The 22531-nt window shown below is 45.1% G+C and overlaps 1 protein-coding gene across 2 annotated transcripts; it reads left to right on the top strand.

Moving 5' to 3' along the window:
• The first annotated feature begins 13924 nt into the window (after positions 1-13924).
• On the top strand, positions 13925-15408 carry LOC120709604. Of its 2 annotated transcripts, XM_039995284.1 has the most exons (3): positions 13925-14469; positions 15007-15099; positions 15176-15408. In XM_039995284.1, exons 1-3 carry the CDS (start codon positions 14290-14292, stop codon positions 15221-15223), a joined length of 321 nt encoding a protein of 106 aa, XP_039851218.1. In that variant the 5' UTR covers positions 13925-14289; the 3' UTR covers positions 15224-15408. The 2 variants fall into 2 exon arrangements, 1 of the variants encoding a protein (XP_039851218.1); XR_005689766.1 differs by lacking the exon at positions 13925-14469 and having other exon boundaries at positions 14496-15099; positions 15172-15408.
• Positions 15409-22531: the final 7123 nt, after the last annotated feature.

Below are 22531 nucleotides of genomic sequence, written 5' to 3'. Positions count from 1 at the left end.
CAAGCTGTGTTAAGTATCGGCTCACATGCTCAATGGAGCTGGCTCCTTCTGACCCGTTGAACTTGGTGAACTCAGGGAGCCGATACTTGGGTGGCAATGGGATCAAGTCATAGTCACTTGGATACGGCTTGGAATAGCCGATTGCTTTTCTCTTGGGCAGGATGCCGAACTGGTCTCTCAGTATTGCACTGACCTGCTCCACACTAAGAACTCCTGGGGCCGATGGCTCAGCACTCGGCCCAGTAGCGTACTTTGCCAACCACGCTTGTTTCTCTGCGTCTGCTCCAGAAGCTCCTGTGTTTACCATCTGCACCGAGCGTGTTGGATTAACACTGTCAGGGATGTAGGCGCACGTATAGCCGTGCGGGATCTCTTTGGGCGGCTCGGTGAGGAACTGGCCCTCTCCAGGATCACCGCCGATCTTGCGGACGACGTAGATCGACGAATTTTGTGGTTTTGGAGCCGCAAATGAGAACGGCAATAGCGGCCTAGAATGCAGTGCAGCTTCCTCTGTGTGACTCCCCAGGGTTGGTCCTGATGGAGAGTACTGGTTCTTGATTATCTCCTGGATGACGCGATGCGCCACGCGCTCGAGCTCGTTCATCAGGCTCTGAGAGTGCCGATGAAGCGTATGGGCCACCATGTAGTTCATCTCCTGACGCAGGGCCCTGGTGCGCTCCTCTGATGGTACAGACAAATCTACGTTGTCGAGAGCGCCTTCAGGTGAGAACTCCTTCCACTTAATGCCGTGGTTGCGGGTCCTCTCAAAAGAGCCGATGAGATCGGCTTCCAACAGAGTTTTGATCTCATCATACTTCTTCTTGTGTTCAGGAGGGAGCTCTTCATACGTGATGGGCTTGGGAGCGGGTTCTTGATCTTGTGCTCCAGACATTGTCGCAGGGGACGTTGTTGTCGAGAAGTGTCCCACCAGGCGTGCCAGAATGTGTTGTCGGTCGAAACCCACCGGCGAGCAGTGACAGGCAACACGAAGAGCCGGGAGGTTGCTGGGGCGCTGGCAGGCACTGCTCCCTCGTCGACGGCCCGCAATTCCGGCGCGCGCCGCGGCTTGTGAAGACGCAGGGCGTGCCACCTGACCTATACCCGATCAGGAAGGTGCGAACGTGTTTGCAACGATTAGCCTGCATACACAAACACGTGGAAAAGTAAGTCCGAGCCGTGGTCGGCTCCCCGGGACGACTCTTGCATCGGCTTTAAAGAGCTGATCGAGTCCCGGTGTCAGATTGGATCTGTTTGCATCCGGATATTGATAAATAAAGCAAATAACTGTAAAGCTGCTTCAATTAAATCTAACTGATCTAATCCACAACGGTAAGAGCTTCACTGCTAGATCGGAACATCCTACACGTGACTGGGCCTAATGAACGTAACAGATAACTAAACCATAACCCAAAACAGAGGCCTAAGAACTAGCAATAGCCGATTCCCGGAACAATCCCTATTAAGGCTAAGATAAAGCATCTAGTACACTCCGGATCATCCAACCCGTTTGCAAGGCCTAATCTAGCAGATATTACGCCAACTCCTAGAGATAAGAGCAAACCATAACAGATCAGATCTACTAAACATAAAAGAAGCAGGGTGTTGTCTCTGTGCAACTAATTCTATGCGACAAGAACTAGCATAAGATTGAAACGTGACTGCACAGAGACAACATGATATTCGTAGATGATAAGCAACGAAGCACAACAGATCTACTAAAATCCATGCTACGAACATCGAGATAACTAGTACTACTCGCCATAAAAAACGCTTCAGTACGAGTAATACCAAGGTAAAAGTAAGAACAACGCTGCCCTGATCGCGAGAAGCGATCAGGGCAGCATGACGCTTATTTGGATGAAACCCTAGAATTAGGGGTGGCGATGCTCCGAGATTGTTGTTTACGAGACGTGATGACGTTCCCCCTTTTTCATTAATAACATAGGGTACATATTTATAGTCCGGGGACTTGGAAAACAATCTAAACTAATCTTGTCCTGATCGAACTCTATCTCTAATCTTGAACTAATTCTATAAATACATGGCCCATGTGGCCCAAATGCTCACACAGGAGCCGATTTACATACTTTTTTAATCTTCTGCTTTAAGCCCATCTTGTTTTCGGCCCATAAATTAATCATGTTAATTTATGGCGATAATAATACTATTATTCCATTGTTTATATGTGGATTATGGTTGTGCACTGGTGGTAAACTCACCAGAAGAGAGAAGTAGGTGACTAGAAACAAGTCTCCATTCTTATTCTCCAACCAAACAAAAGATAGAATGTCTCCGTTGTTGGAACCAAACACAAAATGGAATGGCTCAGTCCCTCCAACCAAATACTTATTAGAGTCATTTCACTCCAAAAACATAGAATAAAACCATTTCATTCCATCGTGCTCTCCAACCAAATACACCCCAAGAGGAAGCGGCCGAGCGGGGGTGTCACGCGATTGGTATGAGGTGTGAGGTGAATGCTCCCACGTCCGAAACATTTTTTTATAACCAGCAGAGACGCATGTGCCGTACTCGTATCAGTAGAGGTGGAATACGACAATGAGGTTTCCGATCATTTATAAAAAAATAACGGGGAGCTTTGTTCTCTGACAATCTTTAGTATGAATGAATAATATAATGATGTGATAGTTTCATAGTGAGCTTCACACTGTAATTGAGTAAGCAGGTATATATCATAATTTTGCCTTGATTCTTTTTATCTGAACTGCATGAGTGATGTATTTAAGTTGGATCTGAAATAACAACTAAGATAGAGCAATTTCCATCCCTTTTGATGCTATCAATGAAATTGCAAAATTCCAGAATGTTATACGGTAAATTTTTGTTACATCCATCATTATCATTGCTGATTTGCCATTTGAACTGGCTCTTTTATATAGTGAGTTGCATCAACCTTTAAAGAAAAAGGTGGGTCATAGAGTTATCATGACTGCAAAAACATAAATTGCTCCATGCTTCTTGAATAATCCAGTAATTTATTATACATTCTTTGAACAAAATCACACAAGTGCCAGAATAAGATCGGATAGCTACAGAGTGTAGCCATCTTTATTCCTTTCTTACTTTTATTTTTTTTTTGTTTCTAACAGATTCTTGTGCATAGACTGATGCAGAGTATAAAACGATTTCATTTTCGTAACGACACATCAAGACCAAACAAAAGAAACAAAATAAAAAATAAATTAGTGAGTAAAGAAGTGCAGAATTTACCTATGGAGCATCTTGAAATATGTAGATTTTTTTAAAAAAATTGTAGGAGTGCTACATTGTCATTTAAGAAGAAGAAGCAAGCTGGTTCTTACATGAAGATACTACATAAAGTAAACAAAAGCTCATACTCTAGAAAAAGACTTAACATAGATAACTAATGGTTCCGAGGGATCTGCACAGGTTCCATCCTCTTGGCCGTGTTTGGTTTCCAAAGAAAATTTTTTTCGCGAAAAGAGAATCTTGCATGCATGGAGTATTAAATAAAATCTATTTGCAAAATATTTTTACAGATAGGTACAACTTTGCGAGACGAGTCTAACGAGCCTAATTAATTCATGATTAGATTAAGTAATACTACAGTAACTATACTTTAATTATCCTCTAATCATGCGGTCAAAGGTCTCATTTGCTACAGCATTGCTACAGTACCCATAGCTGTGGAGGTACTTCTGTGATTAGACTTTATTTAATACCTCTAATTAGTAGTCAAAGGTACAAAAAGTTTTCGCGAAATTTTTTTCACCTCAAACCAAACATAGCCATTGCCTTAAAAATTCTTCTACTACTCTCTTTTCAGGATGTTGCGGCCTTCCAGGCAACATACATCGTGACTGCAGCCTTGAAGTTTCTCTCCTTCGAAAGGCCACTCAGATTCTTGCTTCACCAATCACGAATGTCCAGACCTTGAACTGGCATCTGCACAGCACCCCCAAGCCAAAATGATACCACTTTGTTCCAGGTTTCCAACGCATAAAGGCAGTACAAAATCAAATGAGCTGTCGATTCATCCTCATGGTTGCATAGTAAGCAAACTACATTCCCTTGCCAACCCCTTTCAGCTAATTTATCTGCCGTGAGTATCTTGTTTTTGATCAAACGAAGCAAAAAAGTTTATGTGGGTTATTAGATGTTGGGATGGATACAGTTGTAGAATGTGTAGAGTACCACGGAGGCTGCCAAACCTCCATCTCCCAATGGCTGCTGCAACACACCATGGAATACATCTTTTTTGCTTTGCTCTTCTTCCCAACGAAGCTAACAGTAGCAAGCAGCCTATTCATTCTCAAGCAAAAGGAACACATATGCCCATCAAAAAAATAGGAACACATATGCGTACTGCCTCAATTCCAAGCACCTGCTACAAATTCTCCACGCCATCTCCTCCTCTGACTCTCCCAAATGAGAGCAAACAGAACAGAGTGCCATCACTACTCATCCCTCTAATTTATATGAGCAAGGTGAAAGTGATCGGATGCTCTAGTCTAAGAGGAGGGAGTGAATTAGGTACTCTAAAAATCTTAATCTATGGCTCCAACTAGTTTGCACATAAAAATAAACTATTGCATACTATCTAGATATGCAACTACGACTCTTCTAGTGTAAAACCCTCATCCCAAAAGAGTTTTGCAACTATAATCAATTCTAGCAAGATACTACACTAAGAAAGTCAAGGCACACAAGTTGCAATATGAAATGCGGAGACTTAAATAGGAGGGATGAGAGGAATCAAACTCTCGACACGAGGATTTATCCCGTGGTTCAGATTGCCACAAAAGCGCCCCTACATCCACATTGTTGAAGCACTCACGAAGAGTATCGCTTTCCGGCAATCAAATCTCTTATGTGAACACAATCACGGTCACCTTGATCCTGCTTTCTACTAAGGAGCTTGCCCCCAAAGGAGAGGGGGTCTCCACGTCCCCCGTACAAAATTATCGTCGCCGCTCTACACCAAGCCGGAGGGTCGATGACGTGCCGGCGAGCCACCAAATGCTCCAAGGGGCCGGCGCACCGAGATACAAGAGTGGTTCACTCTAGAACCAATGCACAAGACAGCAACACCTTGCTCTCTCACTCACTTAGGAGCTAATCTAGTATTAACACTCACAAAGCTTGTGCTAAGGATTAAGAATTTGATCACTAAGCTCTTGGATGGCTTGGAGGTGTTCTTGGGTGTGTGTGATGTCTTGTAACTCCAGCAAGCTTCAAATGGCCGAGGGAACCCATATATATAGCCCTCAAATTTGAACTAGCCGTTTAGAGCCGTTGGGTTCTTCCGGTGCTATAGCATCGGTCCAACCAGTCACACACAAGCTGATTCTAGTCGTTAGCTTCTCTGACACAGCTGCAGCAACTTCTGAGACCATCGGTTAAACCGATGCTAGGGCGTCGGTTAAACTAGTGACACTTTATCTTCACGTAGCCGTTGCACTTGATCCTTTTCTGCTGACGTCATTGCACCAATATAATGCTCCGGTGACCATCGGTGCAACCGGTGTTGAAGGATGGGCTCCTGCGCACTTGACATCGTCTCTGGACAATAGTATGTTGAATGCGCTGATGCCTGTCTCTGACCCGTCGGTTAAACCGGTGCCTAAAAGCTGTCTTCACTTGATCCCTTCTAGCCCCAAAACTTGCACCGATGCCTGAGCATCGGTTTATCCAAGAACCATCGGATGCACCAATGGTTGGGCTTCGATTTAATCGATCCAGCTAACTCTACAACCTTTTGACCAATTTATAACTATTCTTTGGCACCTCGACGGTTGTTTGGACCTGTCATCTTGATGGTGGATTGGACTTGGCGTCTCGGCTATAAATTGGACATCGCGTCTTGATGGTGAATTAACATGTTGAACTGTACCCAAGGGACCTAGAAAAACCTACATGTATAATTTCACAATCTCGTTAGTCTCATTGATTATGTTGTCATTCAATCATTAAAATCATAAGTAATGATCTAAATGGGACCACGTTCCTTACACAAGGTCGCAAACACAGCAGCCTGCTTCTTCTTCCCCAACCTTTATCCTCCCAAAAATGCCAATCCAGTTCCTAATCGATCCAATCCACGAAGGCAAATTAGTCAAAACTATCAGCCCTCTATCTAGGTCAGAGGCATCGCGTTTGGCAATTCTAGCTACCGCTGCTTTGGCCTCGCGTACAGCAGACGCTTGGTCGAGCATCACAACGCGCGTGACGGATGATACGGGATCATAGCTAATCAGCGCCCGCTCGTACGCCTTGTGCATCATGTCCCTGCCATTATGGACGGATTCGCCGCACGTGCAGTGAATCCGTGATGGCTGCAGTGCACTTGTCATATTCGTGATGGTGAATCCGGAGGCAGCTGTTTTTTTTTATTTTTTCAAAATGTTCTCAACCTCGCAAATTTTATGAGTGTGCAGTTCAATTCAGATATATTTTTTTTTCAAAGTATATCGTCTTATAGTTGGGGCCTAGTGACACGTGTGAAAAAAGTGCACGTGTCAAATCCATTGCAACTTCACGCCACCTCAGCTCGTAACAAAGTTCATAACCCGTGTGGGAGGATAAGTAAACATTTCTTGGAGTTCAGGAAGAATCTATATCTGGTTTCATATTTGGGGGAGAAAAATAAGAGTTTTGTAATAGTTGAGCGACCTAATATAGACTTTTTTATGAGAGTACCCGTCCTTTTTCGTATCCAAATACAACCAACCAAGCAAGGTCCAATAGTTTCGGCTTGAATTTTTTTAAGGGCCATCCGATCTCTTTAAGGATAGAACCCTAGAAGACAGTGGAGACTGGAGACCCCCCCCTCCTCCGAACCGATTCGTGGCCAGGCACTGCCATACGAAAACCCACAGATCTCATCACCGTCGCCTTGCGTTCTGCTGGCCACATCCAGCCTAGATGTAGCCTCACACCTTCTTCCCGGCCATTCTAAACCGCCTTGTACCTCACAACCTACTTCTCTATTGCCAGATCTGATCAGCTCAGTTTAAAAAAAGAAGAAGATCTGATCAGCTCAGTTTAAAAAAAGAAGAAGATCTGATCAGCTCTAAATCCTCTCCCGGAGAAACCACGCCCAAACTCACCGCCAGTGAAATCTTCAATTAATATGTACGGCCCGGCTGCAAAACGGACCAGTCATCCTACTCCCTAACTGACCAAATAATTCGTCATCTATTTTGAGGGAAAAAAAAGATGTCGAACTGCCTGGTCACTAAGAGCATCTTCAAGAGTGCCTAATACACAGTCCAAAAACTCTATATTGCAAACTAACTCCAAAAACCTCGCTCCAACAGTGCCCTATCTCGGTTTCTAATTTTAGTGCCCGCCCGATACGAGCGGCTTGCGGTGCCAAATTTTCGCCGCTCGTACGCACTCCCAATCCGGCGGAAACGACGATCCCCACCAAAACCGGACCCCTCCCACATCAAGTTCCTGTCGAAGCATGCTTTTTTTTCCTATCTCCTCTCGTGCCCGAACCCATCTGGAGACTGTCGTCGCCGCTTTATAGTCAGATCGCTGCGCCTTGATAGAGATCACCACGCCCTGCTCAAGACAGAGTGCACCGCCTCCAGTCTTGCAGGCCGCAGTCCAGTTCACTGCTCAGCTTGGTCAAGGCGAGGAGGGTAGTGGTTGAGGAAAATAATGCTGAGAGAAGGCTGCGCGAGAGAAAAAGAAAAGTGGCCGGGGATGACATTCAGTTCAGTTGTTATCTAGTAAGTACTAGGGTGCACGTGCGGCACGCATGTGTTTGAAAAACAAGTACAAAATATTTGGGCATAATTAAGTTAGAAAAAATAACATTCATTACAACAGATACCAATTATAAAAAAAATAGCATTCATTGCAACAGATACCAATATTTGGGCATTTTTATGTTAGAAAGCTTCATCAAACCATAATAATATTATGCCTATAGCACTTCACACACATACTATCCTTTTAATTTTGTTTTAATTATCCATCAAGTTGTTATCATTGTTGCAAATACAGGTATCCATTAATGCACACCACAATTCCATCCAAAAAAAATAGCATTCATTGCAATAGACACCAATCTTGAGCGCAATTAAGTTAGAAAGCTTCATCAAACCATAGTAATATTATACCTGTAGAACTTCACAAGCATACTACCCTTTTACAAAATGCACCTATGCATGGCATAGAACATGTGAATCAAATAATGCAGGAGCTTCGGCCGCGGTCGCCAGGATTTGACTTCCAACTCATATTATCCCAATGATGATGGACCCCGATGTGACTGATGACTATCACTGCAGCATGGAGTAAAAAAAAAATCAAACTGAACCTTTGAAATTATAACATCTCAAGAAAAACCAACAGCATTTACACTCAAATTAAATAGTATAAATCAAGTGAGATACCTGCATTAAAGTATGAATGGCTCTATTTTGAGGTCTGTAAAATATCCCTAAAAACAATATTTTTGGTTCTTTTGCGAGTGGGATCCACGTCTTTGTTAGGTTTGGCCAACATCCATGTAGTAGAACGCGAAATACCTCTGGATAAGGCAACATATAGTTGTCCGTGGGAGAAAACTGGTTCTGAAAGATAAATTCCAACATTCGGGATAGTTTGACCCTGAGCTTTGTTTATAGTCATTGCAAAATTGAGCCTTACTGGAAATTGTTTCCTCTTGAACTTGAAAGGTAGCGAAATATCCTCCGATGGAGATAAGGGTATCTTTGGTATAAAAACACGTATTCCAGCGTGTTGTCCATTTACAATTTGACAATCAATTGCATTGTCCTCAAATGCCTTTACTACCAGCCGAGTTCCATTGTGAAGTCTGTTATGAGGATCCAGGTTTCGAAGAAGTATGATAGGACAGTTCTTCTTAATCTTAAGCTCATGCGGAGAAAGACCATTTGGAGTAATTGAGTTCAGAAAATCAAAAGGATAGTTATTAGTTGAGTTATCATCTACCGAATCATGACTGAAGTAAACCTTCTCTTTTCCAGGAAACTTTTCAATCATCCTCCCGTTGAGACTATCAACATGCTCATCCTCGCGTGCCGCACGTGCACCAGAGTCAAATAATGGTTTTCCACCGTTCACACCTGATAGGAAAAGCACAAACCGATCAGAATGACTTGACCCAGATAGTTATAATAACAACAACAACAACAACAACAACAACAACAACAACAACAACCACCACCTCATGTATCACTCCTGGTGATAGGGTATTTAGAAATGCTGGACTCGTGATTTTGCGAGCAAGGGTTCTGCAACCTCATTCGGCACGCATCCTCTTTAGTTTGCCTATTAGCTTCACGTGTTTTTCTATTTACGAATTCTATCTTGTTTATCACCCGCGGGCATAGCAGCATAAAGTTTTCTTTTTCTTTCTCTCATAATTTCTGCTGGTGTATTTTCATCAAAGTTTCCTGAAAAGATACATAAATTAAAGGATTACAAAGACATAAATACATTAAAATTTTCAATTATTCAAGGGATTACCCATAGATTCGGATGTGGTCCCGAACAAATTACTGGAAGCGATGGACAGAGACGTTTGTTCTTCACAGTTCACTGAACAAGAAAATAACTAAAATTAATACAGAGCCATATAACCATTACCCATATAAATTGTAATCATAAATTGCACGGCTCAGTCAATTACTACAAAGCCATATAACCATTATTACACATATACAATCTCAATTATTGAAAAGCCATATAATCAGGCTATATGTACCTTTTTTCAATTTACTTCCCACAGATTCAAGTGTGATCCCGAACAAATTATTAGAAGCACAGATAGCCTGAGGTGTTTGTTCTTCATAGTTCACTAAACAAAAAAATAACATAAATTAGCACGAAGCCATATAAAATTCACAACTATTGAAAAGCCATATAATCAGGTTATATGTACCTTTTTTTCAATTTATTTCCCACAGATTCAGGTGTGACCTCCAACAATGTTTTGGAAGTACAGATAGCCTGAGGTGTTTGTTCTTGACAGTTCACTGAACAAGAAAATAAAAGCCATATACCCATATTATATGTATCTTTTATCAAATTGTTTCCCATAATTATCAGGTGTGAGCACCAAGGATTGTTTGAGAGCAAATGATGGGTCAGCATTGACACAAGTGTACTTACCTAATGATGGGTTAGCATTGACAATAATTGTATCTACCATGCGGGACACTTCATGGACGGGTCGAGATATGGGAAAAAGTTGTGTCAAACCTGTCAAAAAGACGAATAAATCATTATAAATCTATCATATTAATGGAAACGTGTTCGTCAGACTGAATAATTTTTTATTACAAACAGCATGAACCTGATGCTGGTACAGCAGGAGCAACCTCATCATCTTTGGGATCACCTAGTGCAAATCAAACTTGCTCAGTCTTCTTGCGGGCGTAATTCTCCTTTTTTTTGCATTCCTCTGCGCCTTTTGCTCATCTGTCAATTTTGCATACCTATCTTTGTCCCTTTATCGTTTTAGATCTAACGCTGAAAGCCCTGAACACAAAAAACTCAATGAGCACTACCATTGCTTACGGAAAAAATTACCGAAATTAATCTAGTCTAAAACTCTAAATACAACCTGCATCAGATGAGTTTGTTGCTGTTGTCCTAGATCTCTTTGCAACAGAAGATTCAAACGTGTTTGTGACATAGGAAAGTGGACGGCCCATCTCCATGGGACTGTAGAAATTCGCCATGAGACACAAGAATCAATCGTGTATGTGATATACATCACATCACATTATATAAGAAAGCATCAAGATGTATATATACATACCTATAGGGATCGCTGTTTGGAATGAACAATCATCACGTAGCCTTGGTCGCTTACTACCGCGACGGCCCCTGTGTCCATCTATGATGCCAGAAGAGCACTAAGGTCCACGCGCGATCAATGCCCTCTCGAAAGCGGCAGCCCCCCCCTATCCCGCTAGGGCTTGGCGCAGTGTCGTAGCGGATCGATGGGGCCAGTCGCGACGAGCCCTCCGGCACGCTAGCCTTAGCAGCCGGGAGCGTGGATCGCCGCCGACGAGGGGGCGGCGAAGGACCAGGTCAGGAGGTGCAGTGTCTCCCACCGGCACAGCCACGTCGTCGTGCTCGCTGCCGTCCTGCGCGGTTGCGACGGTCGCGGCGCGTCGACCCGGATCGTCGCCGACGAGGGCGCGGTGCTATACCAGGACGGCGAAACAAAGAATAAACCTCGCTAGATGAAGTTGCTTCACGTTCTACGCCATGGAGAAAACACGCACCTTGTCCAATGAGCAACGTGGGGGATCGGGATCTGACGAGCTATCACAACATGGTAACAGAGAAGGATAGTCCTCGCCGTGTACTGCGGCACGCACCTGAGCTCGGCGTCGCTGTGTCGACATGTCCGCCGGGCCCAGGCAGTCGTGCACCGGCGACGTTGCCTCGGCGCGGATGAAGACGCCGAGCTCGGCATCGCTGTGTCGCCGTGTCCACCGGTCCCAGGCAGTCGCACGCCGGCGACTTTGCCTTGGCGCGGATGAAGACGCTGAGGTCTGCGCCGTTGTTCCGCCGTGTCCGCTGGTCCAAGGCAGTCGTGCGCCGGCGACGTTGTGCGATCAGGGAGGAACAATGGTAAGGGAAGCTATCAATGGAAGCTAGGCACAATCATGGAAATCGACGTCCACGTGGGCTATAGAAGGAAATACAGGAGAAGGAAATACAGGACGTCAACGTGAACGTGATGATTGCCGTCACATGATTGGCGGCCGCGGGCTCATTCAAATTTTGAACGAACGTGGGTACAGGCGGGTGGGTAAGTTAGGTGCTGGTGACAAAAACTTTTCGTTTTTGGGAGATTCATTTTGCATCTATCAATTTTCATAGGTCCACCATGGGTCCGCCATGGTTGATGCCTGACACGTGGGGACGCCGTGAGAGGTATAGGTAGGTTAATTTTGGTAAAAAAAGTTTCAATTGTTTTGGTTCCTTATAGTATAGACTAGTGGAGATGCACGTGGCATAGACACGTATTTAAAGTTAAATTGTTTAAAAATGATTGGATTGCACAAAACTACTGCTAAAGAAAATCTCATTTGTTGTATGATGAAATCATTAATTATATTTGCTATCCAAAAGTCTAAATCTCATTTGTTGTAAGATGGAATCATTAATTATATTTGCTATCCAAAAGTCTAAAAGAGAAGCAACATTTAGTATCTACGTAAGGCAGCGGTTGATTAAATATGGAAACATATTTTCACATGGATGTTTATGGAACTAGTAGGGTGCACGTGCGGCACACACGTGTTCAAAAAATAATATTGCAAAAAAATTGTAAAAAGCTAATTATATGGTGAAATTAAGCAATGAGATTTTAGTATAGTGGTTAAAAATAAACAAAATGTATTATTTGAAATATAAAAAATACCATTATTAATGGTGAGAATTAGACAATCAGTTGGTTCATCTGTTGATTGCTATTTCGATGATTAGTCAATCATGATTGTGAAACCAACACTATTAAGATATAGCAATTAAGATAACTACACTAATGGATTATGAAAGACGTATTACTACAAACCAGGGTCATATGTACTTTTCCTCATGAAATTATCATTTCTATGGAGCCACGCGTCACCATCTTCGGAGGCAATACAAATATCATTAGTATCACTAAAATTGATACTGGACATCATATTTTCATCTTGAACAGAAGCCGGTATCACTGAAAAAATATATATACTCTGAGTAATATAGAAGAATAAGCTACTAGATATATTCAGGCCTTAAAAATAGTATTACCACATGGCAAACTATGTCCAGGATGATTATAATTTTGAGCAAGTGTTTCTTCAGTTGTTATGACAACGGAAGTAGGCGTTGGGGCCAAGCAACGTTCATGCTCTGCATCCATTTTCATAAATTATGTATCTAATTTTACACGATTATAATTCTAAATGTCAGAGTCTAAATTTTATATATGTTTTACCTCTCCGACGTTTATAATTCTCTCTCGCCATTGCACGCCTCCTTTCCTTTTCCTCCTCGGGTAAACTGGCATATTTCTGACGCCTCTTCTGATGAGCTTGTTCAGTAGGATTAATCTTTTCTTCACCTACGTTGAAATGAAAGTAAAATAATAAGTACTGGATCGGCCTCGTTTTCGTGTTTTCGTCTGGTTATTAACATTGGCAAGGAGAGTTGATCGATCCATCTTGTTAACACGAGGCAGGAAGATGAGCGGCAACACCCGGGCGAGGTCGATGCCGACGACCTAGTGCAGCAAGGCCACCTCCTGGCCGAGGCGCGCGCGGACGCAGAGCGTGCGGGAGGCCGAAGGAGAGTCTGAGAGAGCGTGTGAGGGGAGGCCACGACCCACGACGCACTTTCCTGGAGCGGGGCGCCTCCGCGTGTCTGAGGACGCATGCGGAAACTGAATTAATAGAGAGCACATAGACTCAATTAATATTGACATATGTAAACTCCAAGATATTCTATACTCATTCAGATGTATGATTGCAGTATCTCATTAACCATGAATCGCCCACGTGCTAAGGACTTTGGGTTTGTACTTTCTAGACATGTGCAACAAAGCTCTACAATATCTCCGTGCCAATTTAATAGTAGCACTCTCGTATACATATATAAACAAATGCCACATTCAAACAACATTTTTTTTTGAAGGTCACATTCAGAAAATGATCAATGCACTCTTACATATATCATCATAACTGAATCATAAAGTACAAATGCATCTGGAGCTGTAACCACGAGAGCTTAGGAAAAAAGATATACCTTAGCTTCTACGAATCTGGATTTGGGTAGTTGGCTTGCTGGCTTCTTGGTTACTGCTTTTTTACCTTGCTAGCTCGCCCTGTTCGGCGGTTCGGAAAACCCGGGTACCAGCCCGCACCGGACCCCGATGGTCCCGACGTCTCGGTCGGTCCCCAGCACGGGTTGGAACCGGACCATGTGAACCCACGAGGGAAGCCGTGCTCTGCTTGGTTTGCGGTGTGAAACCGTGAAAACCGTGTGAAAACCTACTGAGCCAAGCAAATAGATCTAAGGGGAAAAAAGAAGGTTGCGACGGCCGACGGCTGCTGCGGACGGCGGCCGACGGCTGCTGCAGCGGCTGCGTCGGACGGCCGCGGACAGGGGGCTGCGGCGGACGGTGGCCGACGGCTGCTGCAGCGGCTGGGTCGGACGGCGCGGACAGGGGCTGCGGCGGACGGCGGCGGCGGCGGCTGCGGCGGACGGCATCTGCGGGGCAGCTGCAGCGGACAGCTGCGACGCCCGGCAGCCGAGACGAAGATGCCGCGTGAGCGCGACGGCCTCGCTCGAGGTCTCGAGGTGGAGGCTGCGCTCGCTGCTGAGGCAGCATGGGAACTGAGGGATGCTGTTGCCTCCATGGCTGGCTTCCATATGGATGCAGACTCGACACTAGATCTCCCCATCGAGCTCGGCGGCGATGGGTCGCTCTCCACTGACAAGGTTTGCCTTCCATCCGTCTTGTGTAGGTTTGCCTTCCATCCGTCTTGTGTTAATGGCTTGCTTGGATGAACACCCACTTGTGAAATTGCTGTGAGATTTTTTTCCTCTTCATTGACGAACATTCACCAATCCATTTGTGTTAACTTGTTCAGCGAGTTCATCGATATTGCAAAAGCTATTTTGATTTGATGTACTGCAATACAGCCTGTGCTGCTTTTCATTTGGTTGGTGTCATGCTAATGATTTTTGGATATCTTACTGGACTGATATTTGAGCACAAATATTTTTGTCATGCTAATCGAATAAACTCATACTAAACTTTTCCCTAAGCAAACTCGGATCAAAGCTAGATTGGATCCAAAGAAGCCTGTACTGTCAGTCTGTCACTGATGCTAACACCAGATGGCAACACATGCGCAATTAAGCTTGATTCTATTCTATTCATCCTTTTTTTATTATCTTGATTTTTAGGGGATCCTTTTTGACAAAATCTTGTGTGTAATGGCTGCCTTTCTTCTCTTTTTAAATGCTCTACAGAGTTGCCTCTTCACATGGCTGTTTTTGGAGTTCTTCAGAAACAAGCTTAGTGGTGCACTTACAGGTTTGACACGTGTTCGGAGATTCCAGCAGGTAAGGACTTTCAGTTATATTTAATGATTTTGTTCTGTCCATACTAACTATTTTTTGATGTTTACTTTTCAGGCAGGACGATGCTCATGTCTTTTGCAGAGAGAACCAAACTTTATTTGGATAGACCATACTTGTTTACTATCCTCAAGAATGAATCATATCAATGTCATACTTTATTCTGTGCTCATTCTGGATGTATGCAGAGAGCTTTCCATTCATGTATGCAGAGAGCTTTCCATTCAGTTTAACAGTATAAAATACAGTGGCGATAGCTTAAGGAATCTGGATGATATTTGTGCTCATTCTCAATCAGTTTTACATTTGCAGCTTGTTCCAAGTTTTCAGGTGATATTAGCCATGCGTATCAAACACTTCCTTTTTAATTGCCAAATGAATTATAGAAGCAATGAACAGCCTAACAGGAGGACCAGCAGAGCATGCCGCGAGAGGATTGAATTTCAGCCTGTGAAACCCGTGAAACCAACCCAACCCAATGTAGTATTTAACCCACCATCAACCCGTGCAGAGCCAACCCAGCCCAGACCAACATATTTCTATTGGGGTGGTCCGGCAACAAACCACAAACCGGAAAACCCAACCCATGAACAGGGCGATTGCTAGCAGCACGTCCTCGACCAGTCCGCGAAGCCACGGATGTGCAATGCCGCTGCCGCAAACACACTTTCGCACCGGCGGACGAGCCGGGTATACAGGCGCCGACCGCTGTGTGCCGCCGTGGTGCCGAGCCGGTCAGGAACCGCGCCGGCGCCGCCGATGGCCGAGGCCTAAGACATGGAGATTAGCGTCAGGTTGGGGGCGCCGCTATGGCAGGAAGGGAAGCAAATGCAGACTTGATTAGCAGATCGTGCTGGCTACAGTCTGTGGACGAGGCCGACGAGGCCCTGGACGTCGAGCACATCGATGGCAGAGTACTTGACCCTACGACGTGGAGCACAGCGACGCCGCCGAGGCCCTGGACATCGAGCAGTTCGATGGTGGACGTGGAGCACGGCGACGCCGCTGGGGTGCAGCGTGCGCTCGATGTCGGCGGCGAAGCAGTCTGCGAGCCTGCGAGGATGATTGGATGGAAAAATGGAAAGGAGCAGTAAAGATGGAAAGGAGCAGCACAGTCAGAGGAGGGATCAGAGAAACCAGCAGAAAAGATGGAAACGAGCACCACCGTCGCCTGCTGATGATAGGAAACGGTAATTTAGGAGGGGTTCGGAGCTAAAGAAGGAAAGCATTTTGGGTATAGGTGGGCGGGTAAGAAAAAGTTTGGTGAAAAAAGTAGAGCTAAAAAGCAGAACCATTTTAGAAATGGTGGTTTTCATCAACATCACAAAACTTTTGCAATCACCGGCCTGACAAGTGAACCCGGCTGTGAGGGGTATGGGAGAATTTTTGAAGTGAAGATGACTTTCAATTATTTAGGATCCTTATAGTATAGATTAGTTAGTCAATAAATTGATGAGCCAACACTAATAGGAAGGAATGCCTAGCCTGGTTTGTTACCAATGGGAGTTGACATTAGTTTATTTCGAGGCAATCAGATCCATGCATTAGGTAATATTCAATTCCATAAATACAATGGAAGGAAAAGAATCAAATATTTATTTCCAAAAATATAGGGGAAGGAAAAAAGGAATCAAGTAGAGAGGAATCGGGGAGATTGAAGGATGCCGATTTGGAAAACATTAAACTGCGAGATCAGGAGGGGTAGGGAGAACGGCGTCGACAACCAGGGAAACACGGATGATGGGGGATGCTAGGGACCTAAGACATCATTTCAATACCCTAATGAACAACACCTCATGCCTAACCAATAGCATAAAACTGCTATCACAACAAATATAGCAACATGGGCAGGAGCGAGGCAGACCTTGGCGTTGGATGCAACATCATGTTGCTTTTGTGGCATCAGGTGCTTGGCGCAGCTTTAGTCCCCTTGTGATTGGCGGAGAGGTCCTGTCTTGGAAGAAGAAATCAGATGATAGCAGCTTCTTGGTGCGGTAGCAATAACAATGCCCCTAGAGGTGCATGGCTTTATAGGTGCAGTGATGAAAGGCAGGGAGACAATATGCTTTTGGAAAGGCTTCCTGCGCCAACCATGGCACCTACGATTAGCCCCTTAAATAATTTATAGGGTTATATACGGCTCCATTTATACTACTCTATTTACTATTTGTGCACAAGGAAAGAAATATGCGGGGATCAATTTTCTCACTTAATTGTGTGCATCAGGTGTTCCAAGCGATGGGTACACTAGGTGGGTACTTAGAAGGTTTTGGTGCAAAAATTTTTAGCTTTTGGTCATTTGTGGTCATGATTTGTCGGATGAAACCAATCTCCCCTGCCGTTCGTCAAATCTCTGGATCTACAAGACACAAGTGGGGCTTCCGTAAGAAGTACACTAAGCCTAATATGGATGAGAAAGGATTTCAATTCAGGATTCCTTAGTATCCTAAATCAAAATAATATAACTTACATGTATCCTGAATGAAAGTAATATAACCTCCGTAAGTTTGCAAAGCTCAACATTAATTTTGTTAACGATGCCCACGTCGAACCAGTCAAGCATCCAATTGGGATCCAATACACATCGAACCTCCATCGATTGCCCTAAATCATACGTATAAACCTCAATCGATTGACGTGAGCTAAGAAGAAGTCTACCATGTTTACAGTTTTCAATATTAGAATCATATCTTCCTGGTCGTTTATTACTACGTTGCTTGTGTTCATCATATCTCCAAGTGGGGTAGAACCATCCATTTAATCTTCTGTTCCCACGAGATGATGAATTGATACCTACATATGTAAATTTAAAACCAAACCAAGTATCTAATAGACCAGAGTTCCAAGTGTCTTTGTACCTTCACGGAGCCAGAGAGTGCTGCCCGTTCTGTGCTTCACGGAGGTGATCGGCCGGGGGTGATGGATCGGAACCGGGCACGACGGACAAAAGGAGATCAGAGACAGGGGTGCTTGGCCGGAGATGCTCTGGTGGAAGCACTCGGACAGGGGCGCTCGGCCGGAGAAATCAGCCAGTGGCGCTCGACAGCCGACAATCGACCAGAGGCGATCAAAGGGGCACGATCGGCAGGAGGACATCGGGACCCGCAGGCCATCCTCACCACGCCGCGCTGCTCATGGGCATCCTCATTGACACGGGAAGGAGACCGTCCTCGCCGTGATCCTCGTCGTCTGGGGACAGAAGAGGCTGTCCTCACCGTGCCGCCGAGGATCTGCAGGCCGTCGTCACCACGCCGTGCTGCTCGATGGGATCCTCGCCATTAGGGAGCAGCAGGTTGTCCTCACCGTTGCATCGAGGAGCTGCTGGTCGTCATCACCGCGGGATGCTGCTCGTGGGGTTCTCGCCCTCAGGGGGCAGCACGCCGTCCTCATGGTGTTGGTGTGGACCTACTGGGCTGGCGGAGAATTGCCAGGGGCGCTCGGTATGATGCCATCGAGCAAATTGGAATTGTGCAAATGGAAAGCTAGCGACGGCGATGACAGCGATTTGGAAAATTCAGTATATATAGAAAGCCAATCACGGTCTAGCACATTGGAAAGATATGCACACGGTTCGGATGGAAAGACAACAATTAGTGCATTGCCTTTTTGTTCCATGCATATATGGAAAGACAATCACCGTCCATCCATTTGGTCTGAGTTCAATATGGTAAGTAATAAGTGGATATGAGGGTGGGTACACAAAAATGCTTGGTGAAAAAAGTTTTAGCTTTTGGCCGTAAACATTTTCATTGGATCAAAAAATGGACTCCACACCCTTTCGTCAAACCTTCCGGGCTGACGAGTGGAGTCTTTGTGAGAGGTAAGGTGGGTCTAATCTTCGTGAGAAAATGTTTCAAATATTTTAACTTTTATAGTATAGGAAAAATATCAAGTACTGGACCATATGATCTGATGATGTGGCAACATTTATATTTTTTTGGAACAAATATTTTGGGCACCCTTGGGTGAAGTGGCTTTTTCTCCTCCCAGTATTTTTTTTGGCAAAGTCCCAAAACTATGTTTTTGGGCTTCTATTTTTTGGGCACTCTTCGAAGATGCTCTTAGGTAGTAGGATGATCCGTACATATTAATTGAAGTAAAAATTATACTACTATAAATTGTAGCAATACTGATAAACTATGGTAAGATTTTTCTTTTTATCTTTGTTGATTCTACCTCCGCGGGAAGTTAGTTTTGTTAGTGGTACATCCCCTGGGCGGAAACGGGTTCGCTCCGTGTGCGTCAGGGGCAAGAAAACAAATTTACTCACCGTGTTCGGCTTGCTTGTTCTGATCTATTTTTTTCTTCACAGAATACTATTAAAACAGCCAAAATTAACCAACTTTTTGACCAGCCGTTGACCAGCCGATCACGACAAGTACGTGACCCAACAGTCGTGGGCTCGTGAGTCGCGAGCACCGAGCACGTACCCATCAGCTCCGGCCATGTCTACTGAATGAGCTCATCGTTGTGGGCTTAAGCTGCAGTGATATGGAGCTCAAATCTACGTATCTACCTTATGCCCGTGCATCTGAAATTGGAATCAAGCGGTGTACGTGTACCAGTAGGATTTTATCAATCTTTTCGGCTGTATAAATGGCCGGCTTCAGCTGCCGCTTCGGCCCGGCCCATCTCTCTCGCTTTGCGGAAACGCCCGAACCCTTGCTGCCGCTCTCGCGGTTTTTTTATTTTTTATTTTCGTTTTTTACAAAAATATATTTTCGATTTGGAAATTTACAGGAATATACCCGGCCGCCCTGCTGCCGGGCGGTCAGGACCTGGCCGCCCGGCAGCGGGGCGGCAGGGGCATTTCTGAAAAAAATTTCGCGGAGAAAATTGCGCGCAGGTCCCTGGGGGCCGGTCACCCGGCAGCGGGGTGGCCGGCCCCCAGGCCGCCCGGCCCTGGCCGCCCAGTTGCAGGGCGACCGGCTCTCCCACCCTTATATAAGGGTTGGCTGGTCCCCCACCCCTCATTTGCATCACTAAAATTCCAGAAACCAAGAAAAAAGAGGGAGGGAGGGAGAGAGGCGAAGCTCTACCGGATTTTCGAGCCGGCGACTCCAGGTAACTAAATTCTTCTATGCTTTACAAATAGATTATGTTGTAATTATTTTTGTTGAAACAGTAGATTCGCAATACTGTACAACTTCCACTATTCCAGGTATCCGCTCCCCCTCATCAGCTAAACCTTGCGGCTCAGGTTGAATGACATGCACGTTCTGATCTTCTTTTTCTCCTACCTGATTAGCTATACCTTGCGGCTCAGGTTCTATGACATGCATGTTCTGATCTTCATTTTCTTGTTCCACTGCTTGGTTCATATGAGATGATATACTTGTTGACCCTTCACCGAAATGGGCTGCCTTCTGGTGAATCTGAATTAGCATTGCAAGAGGCCACCCGCGGTCAAGAGTTGCTTGCATGTAAGTCCGCCATTCTTCGGTATATGCTATAAGCATCAACTCCCAGAAATCCCCTTCAGTTCCCCAATTTGTCACAGTCTGAACGGTTAAGAAATGAGTCTTTGGATTCACATTGAATATCTCGTGAAGCCATTTGCGTATGGAACCAAAACTCCTCTCTAAGGGTTTATCTATTCCGCACTCTCTTCGTTCAAAAGCTGATAGATGTACTCCATACGCATCATGAGAAATATAGTAGTCAGCATAATGAACTTGAAAACGAAGTTTGCTCGATATATCTGGACACACAATCATGATATTAAATTGATTGCTAATCTACTGTTTCAACAAAAATAATTACAACATAATCTATTTGTAAAGCGTAGAAGAATTTTGGTTACCTGCAGTCGCCGGCTCGAAAATCCGGCAGGGCTTCGCCTCTCTCCCTCCATCCCTTTTTTTTGTTTTTGGAATTTTAGGGATGCAAATGAGGGGTGGGGGGCTCAACCAACCCTTATATAAGGGTGGGAGAGCCGGTCGCCCTGCAGCCGGACGGCCTGGGGGGCCGGCCGCCCCGCTGCCGGGCGACCGGCCCCCAGGGACCTGCGCGCAATTTTCTCCGCGAATTTTTTTTCAGAAATGCCCCTGCCGCCCCGCTGCCGGGCGGCCAGGTCCCGGCCGCCCAACAGCGGGGCGGCCGGGGTATATTTCTGTAAATTTCCCAATCTAAAATATATTTTTGTAAAAAACAAAAATATAAAATATAAAAATAAAAAAAACCGCTGCCGCTCTCGCCACCTCACCAACCCACCCCAATCGCTCCTCCGCTCCACCCCACCACAGGTGATCGCCTCGCCTCCGCGCCGTCGCGGCGCGCGCGCAGTGTCCGTCGACCTGGCCCGCCTCTCTGCAGGGGCGCATCTGGTGGCTACTTCGCCAGGGTAGGGTTGGGTTGCCTTCTTCCACCTTGGTCACACGCGAGCAGGCTCCGGGCGCGGGTCGTCGTCTCTCGCGCCCTCCGGTTGCGCCCGTGTGCCGTGCCCGCGAGCTTCCTTGTGCCACGGGAGAGCCGCCGCTACCGTCGCGTCCACCGGCGAATTATCCCGCAGGTACGCGAATTAATCATTTGTTCTCTTCATTGACAGAATATCGATATCAGTAAACCAATAATCTAGATTCTTCCTCCCTCCCTCCCTCCCTCTCAGGGAGGGGGCCAGGCAAGCAGATCGAGACGAGCCACCGGTTCGTGAATCTGATTGTTGAGAGGTTTATCAGTCAGTACCCTGCTTCCACTCTGCATGGCATCTCGAAATGCAAGTGGGGCGGCTGCGGACAGCCCGCCCCACAATAGCTTTGTGGGTTTTGCAAAGCGGGCTATAAAATCCACATCATCTTTGCGGGCTTTGCGGCAGCCCATTTAGCACCACTAGCCGGCAGGCCATTCAAAGCTTGCGTACGTATAAGGACAGTCTCAATACAGACTCCACTCATAGAGTCTAAGCCTTAAAGACTCCATCACAAAAAACTATATTTCCCAATGCAAAGTGTGTTACTTTAGTTTATATGGCCCACTTGTCTCTCTCACATTTATTCTTGATTTGCGTGAAGACTTGGAGTCTAAATAAGACTTGGAGTCTTAATTTCTCTCCCTCTCTCTTCCATAAATATACTGCCATATCAGCAAAACACAATAAATAAGAGGCTTAGACACTATGATAGAGTCTGGGTTGGGACTGCCCTAAGTGGCACCAGAGTGGCCTCACGCAAGCTTTGGGTTTTGAGATTTTGCAACTATATGTACAACAAGACTATAACAACTATATGTACACCATACATTAAATTCAAATATGTATAATAACTATACTCCAGGATCTGGTGATGACATCGGTGTCTGAAAAGATTAACTGTTACTATTAATCCTGCTGTTGTAGCTTCTTCGATTGCAGTCTAAAAAACTACTAAAATATCAAAAGCAACAGAAAATCATAGCCAGGTTAAAACAGAGTAGGCAGTTC

The sequence above is a fragment of the Panicum virgatum genome, chromosome 5K (assembly GCF_016808335.1).
Source record: "Panicum virgatum strain AP13 chromosome 5K, P.virgatum_v5, whole genome shotgun sequence".
Classification (NCBI taxonomy): domain Eukaryota; kingdom Viridiplantae; phylum Streptophyta; class Magnoliopsida; order Poales; family Poaceae; genus Panicum; species Panicum virgatum.
Note: the sequence above shows the minus strand (reverse complement) of the source record. Positions and strands in the feature narration are given on the sequence as shown.

What these genes read in the sequence shown, in the direction of transcription:
- LOC120709604 (XM_039995284.1), top strand. Translation starts at nt 14,290, where the DNA reads ATGCCGCGTGAGCGCGACGGCCTCGCTCGAGGTCTCGAGGTGGAGGCT. An exon ending in GGTCGCTCTCCACTGACAAG is followed by an intron (nt 14,470 to 15,006) that starts GTTTGCCTTCCA and finishes AATGCTCTACAG; the next exon opens with AGTTGCCTCTTCACATGGCT. An exon ending in GTGTTCGGAGATTCCAGCAG is followed by an intron (nt 15,100 to 15,175) that starts GTAAGGACTTTC and finishes CTTTTCAGGCAG; the next exon opens with GACGATGCTCATGTCTTTTG.